A 9,899-nucleotide genomic window follows, 5' to 3' on the forward strand; every position below is an offset into this window, starting at 1 on the left:
CATTTCATCTCCCGTTCTTCCCGTTGACTTCAGTTGTCCTCCCTTGTAAACCCCACCTTCCAGTCGCAAATAAACAACAATGACCCGGCTGAGAGTAAGAACCAGTGGTTTCCGGCTCAATTCCCGAGTTCTCCTAGCCCGCTGAAGTGCTGCGGAGCAAGACGCTGGATCCCTTCCTGCGCCGCGGGAGCTGCTCGGTGGCCGCACTCGATCAGATTGCACTGTGGCTGTTCCGTGCGGAGACGGTCCGCATGCAGATGTGACCGAACAAAGGGCTTCTTGTCATACAGCATTTGCAAATAGTACTAATATCTCTGCATGACTTCAAAGAAGTTACAGGACCGATGGCTCATCTCAGCGAGCGAAGGTAAGAGCACGGTCCCCCCGACCAGAGAAAAGCTACCGGGCCCTTATTGTGACGTCGATCGAGCAGCTGGATGATCCGGAGCCGAAACGGTCGGAGCCAGAGTTCTGGGCGGATGGGCGCAGGGTCTGATTCTGGCGTGTCTCTGATGGGAAGAAATCAGACGTCAGATGTGATGCGAAAGCAGCATCTTCTCTGATAAGGAGTCATGAGATCATTGCACATTTTGACCACAGGCAGTTTCCAGATCAGAAGGAGGTTGGATCACAGTGGTGCCCTCCATAGTCCAAAGTGAACTCACAAACCCGTGAGCTGAGCGGAGCCCACAGAGTCAGGTGTTTTCTTTTAGACGGGTGAACACCTGCCTTCGCTCAGCGCTGCGACCACAGCCGGACATCTGGACGGTGAATGAAGGAAATGTCCTCATATTCGATCCTAGTGAAAGACGTACGCAGATGAACCCTGCGGCTCATTACGGCCTCGGACAGGCTGCGAACGACTCGGGGACTGTGTTTAAAGAGATCAGTGTCTTGAACACGTGTCGGCCACAAAGCAACTAGCCACCAGACCCGCAAACTTCTGGAGACAGAAGGTCAAGAAGCATCTCGGCCAGAAAGGGTCTGATGGTAAGTCTGTCATACGTCAATCCTCGGCGAGGTTTTACTTCCTGGTCAAAACTCAACACCCGCTGTCTCCCCATGACCTCCACAAAAGGAGGCTGACGTTTCTCGCTTTTCTGACTTTGATAACGACAACACTTTGCAAGGGTCTACCTGAACGCTTGGAGGTGCCATATTGGGGAACCTCAGAGCAGGTCAACGTTCTTCTGAAGTCGGTCTGAGGACATTTTGCTTCAGCTAAAGGAGAAAGGTTGCTGCAAGAAGAAGAATATTTATCCTCACTTTATAATGTCATTCCCGCTGACCGAATTTTCTCTTGGAGACACAATTTAGAGATTTAGAGGGAATTAACGGAAGTCTGTGGCAGCACCATTCAATCCCAGTGCTGATGTTCTGGCGATGTAAGTTCTCCAGAGAGGATCCGGTTTGTTCCTGAACAGATGAGTTGAGAACCAATGCACTCACCAAACCCTGGTTATTGCCCTGGCGCCTGTTAACCAGCAGGTTTTAGCTGTTTGCACAAACAGTTAGATAATTGGAGACAACCTTCTCCTGGAGTTTGAGGAGCCGCTCACTACCGTCTCACCTCTGGCCAAGTGTTTTTACAGCAGCTGATAAAAGGCCGGTGGGTTTGATGCCTAGTGAAAGACTTGGAGCTCCACCTTTCCAGCCAGCGTAGCGTTTCATCTCGGCTCTATTAGGTCTGTGGAGTGAAGGACTAATATCTACAAATGTACTGAGGAACCAAAGCATCGCAGTCTGCCCTCCTTAATCCGTTGAAGGAACATGAGCATTCATTTGGCAGTGGCGTGGCTCTGGGTCAAAGCCGTCCCTTGGAACCCAACGGTCCCGGTCGGATTCCCAGCTCCTCCAAGCCTGTCCAAGTGCTTTCGAGCAAGACACCGAATGCCTGACTGCTACCTTCTGCTCAGGTTCATCCATGATGGGTTCAATGCCGCGGTTACATTTGGCAGATGCTGTGCTCCGAGTCGAACTGACGACGAAAGCGATTTTTATCCATTTCTATGAATGATTCATTGCCCCCTGTTTCTGGGAGAAGATGTCCTGTTGGCACTGACGGCAGGTAAATGTCTTCCCGGTTCAGATGTGGATGCCTTTCATCAACACCAGATTGGGTTAAAAGCTCTCGGTATCGCCTCTTTAAAGTGAAGTGGGACAAACTTTGAAATGTAAAGTCATGGTTTCATGTGAACAACAGAATTAAGATTTGTTTTGTGTCCCTGAAGGACCTCCAGGCTGCTGGTTCACTTCTGATGAAGGTGCCACAGAGACGTTATTAAAGGGAATTTATCATCTATAAGGAAAAATGAACAAGTTGCGTTTGATGTTTTTGGCAAAGCCAACAAGGAGGCCGCAGCTTTGATCAGGGAAATATGGACAATTTAATCAGCAACAAGGTTCTGGCCGCAGCACGTCTGTATAAAACCAGAGCTGATGAGGTGGAGGGAGGAGGGAGTGGAAAAGCCACCGAAACCCAGGAGAGATCATTAAGATAATTGATCGCTGGAGGCTGGAAGAACTACATACACAGGGTTTGGAGGGCGGGGAGACGCGGGGAGATGGTCCGAACACCACGGGGCCTGGCGGAGACGGCGGAGGCTGACAGTGGAACGCCATGACACCGATCCAAGCCTCCTGGCAGGTTCACGTCCCCTGGGATTCTGGTCTCATTCCACAGTGGGTTTTTCATTTATCTCAGTGATTTCTGTCAGACGTTTCCTGCTCACCTTCAAGGTCTTCACGCGGGACGGCGACACGGAGCGCTCATCGGCAGCCCTGCATCTGCCGCTCTGCGGCTGGCGGTAGCCGGCGCCGAGCGCTCTGTCAACAAGTATTACTCCACACACAAATCATCTGACCAGCATCAGCGCTCGGCCCGGAGAAACCCAAGGAAAAACTCCCGCTCAGCAGACCTGACACCAGGAGGGAGCGGAAGTTTACAGTCAACCCAGGAAAAGGGAAAGAAAATACACATGACGAGCAACGGAAGTTAGAATTGAACTTCAAGGATCTCTGGCACATCAGACTTCATGGTTTGTGTCTCTTGAACCGATAGCCTCTGGACCTCCTGGGAGCCACAATGTCCAACCAGGACGCGCAGAACCTGAAATAGTTGCATGGCACTAGAGCCAAGAGTCCAACCATCACAGGTCTGATGCAACAGGACAATTGTATCTCCACAGACTGGAGGATCATAAGCATACACACACACACACACACACACACACACACACACACACACACACACACACACGCACACAAACACACACACAAGCTTCAAAGGCTACTGTGGACATCTCGGCCCCACACATTGCTGTTGGGTGACAAGAGCACAAGAGCAGGGATTTGTGGATCTGCAGGTGTTCCCAGCGTGCCGGCTCTGAGGCTAAGGAGCATCATTAGCCTCTCAACTCAAGTCAAACAAAACTTGGCCCTGCTGGAGCCCTGCTGGTGCCCTGCTGTCTGCTCTGGGGGGTCCAGCTCTGTGAGTGCCACAAAGAAGCGGAACTCATTTGATTAGACCAAGAAACTTATTGAGATGCAGCTTTAAATTCTTCTGTCTTCTGTTGTGACAAGAACTGCTATTCTGCACATCACCGTCCAATCGCAGCGCAAGATCATGGTCTGACTCCGCAAGGCTGGACGGTTGGATGAGAACCCTCAGAGAACAAGAAGCAGTAGAAGAAGAAGAAGAGGAAGAAGAAGAAGCAGTCTGCTCGAAGCAGCCTGAAGCGCTGATGGGCAGTGATTGATACTTGGTGATAATATGATCAATGATCATCTGTTATTAGAGTGACACCTGTGAGTTTTCCTGTTTGCTCCTTTGGAAAATACACTATTTGAAAAAACTACACAAAAAAGTATAAAGCTAAATTTGGACTTTTCGCCTGTTGTTTTCTGAGCGTGATGTTCTGCTTTTCGTGTTTCTGCATCACTCCGTGAATGTTTGCAGAGATTCAGTTTGAATTTATTGATTCATGAATCTTTTCCGGGATTCAGTTTGAATTAACTGACTCGTGAACCCTAACCCTAAGCCTAACCTTCTTTGCAGCGATTAAGTTGGGATCAACCGAGTGAACTGGTCGTCAGGTTTGAATAGAACAATCTAACAACTCATATCTGAACCACTGAACCTTCCTGGTCTGGACATGAACTTTGATGACCTTCGTGACGCCATCAGCGGAGACGCAACGAGGCCGTCGAGGAACGTGGACCGGGTGCCCGAGGGATGAGCCCATGAGCAAACATGGGTCAGAGGATCAGCGTTTGACATACATCCAGGCATCGGATACATTAGAGAGGTCCACCCTGAAGTTTTTTAAAGACGATACTTCAAACTACATCTTCAGTCAAGTCACCTTTTCCACGTCGTGGGCCTTCGAGAAACACGGTGCGAGATCAGACCTCCTCACAGAGCGTTCCTGGGACCTGGTTCCGGGGCCCTGGCGAGGCGGGTATTCGCTCTGAATACCTGTGATAAACGGGTTACGGGTCGAATCAGTCAGCGTCGGAGAAGCGGGTGCACGGGTGGAGGCCCGGCAGCAGATCCGAGCCGCTCGGCTCCCGCCGGGCCGCTAACGGGGGAGGAAGGTTTGTTGGGGGTGAAAGGTAGAGAACCAAACTCCGTCCAATCGCCGGCTGATATTCAGCCGACGGCCATTTCGACGCCTCCGGACCGCTCGAACCTAGAGGACAACCCGAACCTGCCACTCCCCGCTCCTTTAACGGGCCATTTCTACACGGGCTTCCGTGAAGACCAACCCTCGGTCGGTCACCGTCTCCTGAGCCCGTCCGAAGAAAGAACGTTCATGCGTGTATACAAGAAGTTCAGTGTTTTATTGTACCAATATAAAGAATAAATAGCACATGTTCTTAATTTACAGGATAGAACGAGTCACGGATACAGAACCGCGCCGAAGGTTCGTCTCTGAGGTCCGTTTGCTGCGCTGGAGTCTGAACCCTCGGCTCTATTTCTCCATAAATACAAAATAGAAAAGCAACACTCTCCTCAAATACGGTATAATACTGACTCTGTGCACCAGCTGTTACATAAGATCTGCAGCACAGGAGCCGCATTCCTGCACTGGGCAGTGCGCGGGAGCGACCTGGACCGGGCACGGAACGGCGACCGGGACCCGGAGCTCCTCCTTCTGCAGCGTCTAGCTGGAGCAGGAGCACTTGCAGTCCGTGATGATGGGATACTGCACCGGAATCCACGCGCACTTCAGCCCCCCCTTCCTCTGCAGGCACCTCCATCTCAAGATGGTCAGATGGGTCGAGCCGGCCGGTCTGCAGACCATCCCCTCCGGAACCGAGCACGACCTCTTGCTCAGGCAGCTGCCGACGCGCACGAAGCGCGGCCAGAAGCGGCCGCCCAGGTCGGTCCAGGTGGAGACCACCGGGCAGAAGGAGTACGCCCACAGCCACTGCTGCAGCCGCCGCTTCAGCTTCTTGCTGGGTTTGAGCTTCTTGCCGAAGTGCAGTTCGAAGTCCACCGCCCGGATCTCCTTGGGCAGACCCGCGCCGACCCTGAGCGCGTCGGAGTCGTCGTGATCGTCGGGCTGCGCGTACTTGTCCTCGCCGGGCGGCGAAACGGACAGGAAGCGACCGTCGAAGTCCCCGAGGACGGCCTTGAGCTCGGTCTCGTTCAGGTCCCGGTCCCGCGGGTCGAGCACTGGGTCCGGGTCCTCCTTGAGCTCCAGCAGCGGCAGGCTGTCGCTCGGGATGGGGCGCAGAAGGTAGTAGTGCTGGCAGAGACCTCCGTCCGCCAACAGCGCCACGGACAGCAGCAGCAGGTAGGCGGCGGCGGCGGCGGCGGCCGCGGCGGCGGGCCGGTGCATGCCGGCGGCTCCGGGCTCGGTGCGGGCTCCGGGCTCGGTGCGGGCTCCGGGCTCGGTGCGGGCTCCGGGCTCGGTGCGGGCTCCGGGCTCGGGGCGCGCACGGAGCGGCGGAACGGACGCTCGCAGACGCGCGTCGGCGCGGATCCCGAGTTGCGCGGCCGCGACCCTCAGCAGTCCTGCGCTCCTCCCATGAGCGGGCTGCGCTCTCAAAGATCTCCGACCTGCAGCGAGTCGCGGCCTGGACGCCCCCGCGGAGTCCGCATGGCGCCGCCCGCCTCCTGCGCGTCACCGCACAGACCCGCGCCTTTATCCTGCGGCCGGCGTGATGTCACTCCCGCGGCGGCTCTGAATGTGGGTTTGTTGTCTACGGGAGACCCCCCTCCCGCCCCACCCCGGACAGGCTGGCAGAGAGGAGACGCCCCCTGCCGGTGGTCCACACCTCCTTCCAGGATCTCCAGGGTCGGCGGTTTCCCCAGAGACCATCTGCAACACCCGGGCCCCTAGCCTCCCGGAACCTTCAGGAGGTCTGCGTCACACCAGGGACCTTCTGCCGCCCGAGGAGCCCCTGAGGACCCCTGAGGACCTGGCTCCTGTGGGGGGCGGCGTGGCCGGTCGTCCTTGGAGATGAACACTCCGGGTTGGATTCCGTCGAAGTGTCGTTGAGCTGAACCCGGGCGCTGTTCCTGAGCTGCTCCTGCTCAGGTTCATCCAGGACGGCTTCGATGCAGTGCGTTGGGCTCAATGTAGAACTGAATGGGACAATAAAGGCGTTTCTTCTTCTTCTTCTTCTGCGTGGGGTCGGGAACAGAATGAATGGATGAATGAACGAATGAACAAACGGATGAATTAATGTGTGAATGAATGAATGAATGAAGAGCTGAGTCTGTTTCTTCGGCCGTCTCATTATAATTGACAGGATTGGATTGATTATCCTGACATTGATGATCCTGGGTTTTGATGATCGGGATTATCGATTATACGATTATCCTGAGAGGGAGCCGAGCCACAGGAGGACCAGCACTGACGTGAGAAGACCCCTTTGCCTCGAAGACTCTTTAACAGTCTTGCTGCGGTGGTCCTTTTGATTCGAGAGACCTTCAGGATGTCAGATGTCCAGAACAACCAGCTCTCGGATTGAAAATGTCCCGGAAGCACCGGAGGTGAACGTTCACGCGGTCAAGGCCGTCGAACTGAACTTTCACACGAACTGAATCCACAAACTCGTCGGCTCTGATCAGAGCGTGTGGGTCCGACTGTGGTGGAGCTTTTTGACCAGATTTTTAAATTACTTAGTATTTTGCAAAATGTTTGAATAATTTGAGATTTGAGAAATGGAGGCGTTATCGCATCACGAACAGGAAACATATCTTTGAGTTAGAGCTCCAAACAGAGCAGCGGGTCGGCGTTGGTCCACCGAGGATCTAACATCATCTTTGTCCCCAAGAAGGTTTCCTTCCTCCTCTTTTCAACCTGTACCCATTCTGTCTTCGTTCGCATGAAGTAGTGAAACACCCGACCGCGTCTGTCAGCTCGATTGATGAGTACAGGCTCTGGATTTTGGAGTTCTTCTGCCCGACCAGGTTCTCGCTAATCTCAAGGTCCTGAATGGAGATGATGAGGAAACACCTGAACTCACAGTGCCACGCGTCAGACGTAGAGGAGCCCGGTCTTCACATCCGAGTGTGGATAGAGAGCCGAAGGCCACGCCAAAACCATCTGCCCGAACGTTCGTGATGTCACTGTGATGTTTCTCCGGCCCGGTGTTGGGGGCCACGCTTCGTGATACGTGCCGTCAGATGAAAATACGAGGGTGACATTTTCCAGACTTTTCACCATCATTTGACTGTAAACGAAACGAGCGGAGGGCCCGAGTGCTTCTGTGAATTAGCTCATTCAAGAATGAAACAGAGATGCATTTATCTCCGGCGGATGGTTGGTGGCTGATGTAGCTACTGGCTAAGTTCTTCCACTAAATTATTTTTTCAGAGAATAATTCTGTGAGCAGGAGTTTAGACAGCTTTGCAAATTGTGATACTTTCCATGGCTGCACCTCAGCGAGCCTCCTGTTTGTCTGGGAGCTCGTTTGGCCGCCGTTCCCTCGGGCGTTCTGAGGCCCAGGTCCCCCAGGCACGAGCAACGAGGAGCTGCCAATGAATCGCCTGCGACGAGCTCACTATGTTTCCTGGGGGGGTCAATACATGTATCCACCATTCATTGGTTTGGATTATCTTTGGAGAGAAAACAGCGACAGAAGTTTTAGTCCGAATAAAGCTCTGCTTTCTACTGGGATCGCGAAAACATGATGTCTTCGCCGTTCCAAGGCGATGCTTTGGAATCTCAGTAATCCAAGATGGAACCAGGCCAGAACGCTCAATGTTCTCTGCGACGGGGTTTGGAACCTTTTGAAACAGTTCATGTCGCCTTCAAGGGGGAGATTGAGGAGGATTATCTTTTCGACAAGAGTTTCTTTCTCCATCTTCTCTTACTCCACGCAGGTACTCCACCAACAATCATCTGCCTCTGTCCCATCCATTCCTCTGCGTCCTCTACAGAGCCGAAGAGCCACGTTCGAGTTCTTCGGCAGAACATCGACCCGAAGACGGATTCCTTGGGAAGGTGTTCAGGAAGGAGGTGTCTCTGCGCACTAAGAGGACCCCCGGTTTGGTTCTGAAGGTGGGGGATAGAACCCCACTCTCAAAGCAAAGTGAATTTAGCACCTTGCTCTTCTGAAAGCCGTCCGTCCTCCGGCATGATTCTCACAAGTGCATCCGGGCTGCCAGGTGGGATTTTGCGTCTTCCAGTTCCCTCCTGCCATTTTACCGGGTTTAGATGGCCGACCGTTCCTACTGACCCTAACCACAGGCGCATGCACGATTCCCGGGGAACCAAACTGCTCCCCAGGTTCATAAAGCTGACGGCTACGCTCAAACCGCAGCTCCAAATGAATCTCCTGCTTAGAGCCGAGTCGGGTCACCCGGCCTCCCCCGCTGACTTCTCGTCTGCTGAGGAAAAGCAGACTCGTCTCCTGGCGGCCCCGTCCCTGGAAGGCGAGCCCAGGTAGAAAAAGTCAACGGAAAGGATTCCGAAGGCCGTCGGAGCGGAGAAACTTCCAGAGGGTCTGCTCCCCTGCTGTGATACCGTCAGAGGAGCCGACCTCCCGCCCTCTCCCCGCCACCGGCGGCTTATCTCCCTTCCGAGCGCCGGTTCACACCTCCTGCTAATTGAGGCCACATTTCCAAGCTGAATACGCGCCGCGAGCGGAGGCTGTGTTTGCTCTGGCCGAGGAGCTCAGCAGCTCCGGTTTGTTTAGCGCCGTTTTTCCTCGGCCATCCCAGAATACACGGTCACTGGGAGCTCTCCTGCTGGGAGCTTCATTAGAATTAACCCACATCCCCTCCTGACCTGGAGTCAGATGGTTTGAGAAGACAAGAGTCACCCTCTGGTCTGAGTCCTGCTCACCACGGGATTGCTGTTCTTATCCACACGCACACCGAACTGGACGTACCGGTCCTGAACACCAAGGCTTTGCGTCTTCGTCTATGATTGGACGAAACAACAAAAAAATCAGAGACCTTCGAGATTGTTCTTGGGATTCTGAGGAACCGTTTGAATGAGTAATGTTCTTTTTACTGTCAAAGATCTAGAGGAGTTTCACAAACAGCAGTTTTACTGAAACTCCTCCAGACATGTAGACCTCCTCAAGGTCCTTAGCAGCTTTACCTCATCTTTGGTTGATGTTCTTCACAGCCATCCGTCTCCAAGGCACTTGTTTACTGTCCTTCGTGTCAAGAGGGTTTGTGTGTGTGTGTGTGTGTGTGTGTGTGTGTGTGTGTGTGTGTGTGTGTGTGTGTGTGTGTGTGTGAGCGAGAGAGTGAGAGTTAAAGGCGGACAAGAAAACCAAATATATATATATATGTATATATATGTATATGTATATCAATGGATGGAGTTCTCCTGAACCTTCATCCTCCAGCAGGATGTCCCAGTGGACCCAAACTCCTGTCCAACACTCACACTCCTCTACTCTGCTCCAAAAGCACCAGAGTCGGTGCA

General features: G+C 53.4%; 1 protein-coding gene across 1 annotated transcript; it reads right to left on the reverse strand.

Moving 5' to 3' along the window:
• Positions 1 to 4,844: 4,844 nt before the first annotated feature.
• On the reverse strand, positions 4,845 to 5,918 carry LOC147217016 (noggin-like). The gene has a single exon (XM_086175999.1). The coding sequence runs from the start codon at positions 5,844 to 5,846 to the stop codon at positions 5,166 to 5,168; it is 681 nt and encodes a 226-aa protein (XP_086032125.1). The 5' UTR covers positions 5,847 to 5,918; the 3' UTR covers positions 4,845 to 5,165.
• Positions 5,919 to 9,899: the final 3,981 nt, after the last annotated feature.

The sequence above is a fragment of the Fistularia commersonii genome, chromosome 28, assembly GCF_037954325.1.
Source record: "Fistularia commersonii isolate RoL2024-O1a breed Wild chromosome 28, RoL_Fcom_v1.0, whole genome shotgun sequence".
Classification (NCBI taxonomy): Eukaryota; Metazoa; Chordata; class Actinopteri; order Syngnathiformes; family Fistulariidae; genus Fistularia; species Fistularia commersonii.

What these genes read in the sequence shown, in the direction of transcription:
- LOC147217016 (XM_086175999.1), bottom strand. Translation starts at nt 5,846, where the DNA reads ATGCACCGGCCCGCCGCCGCGGCCGCCGCCGCCGCCGCCGCCTACCTG.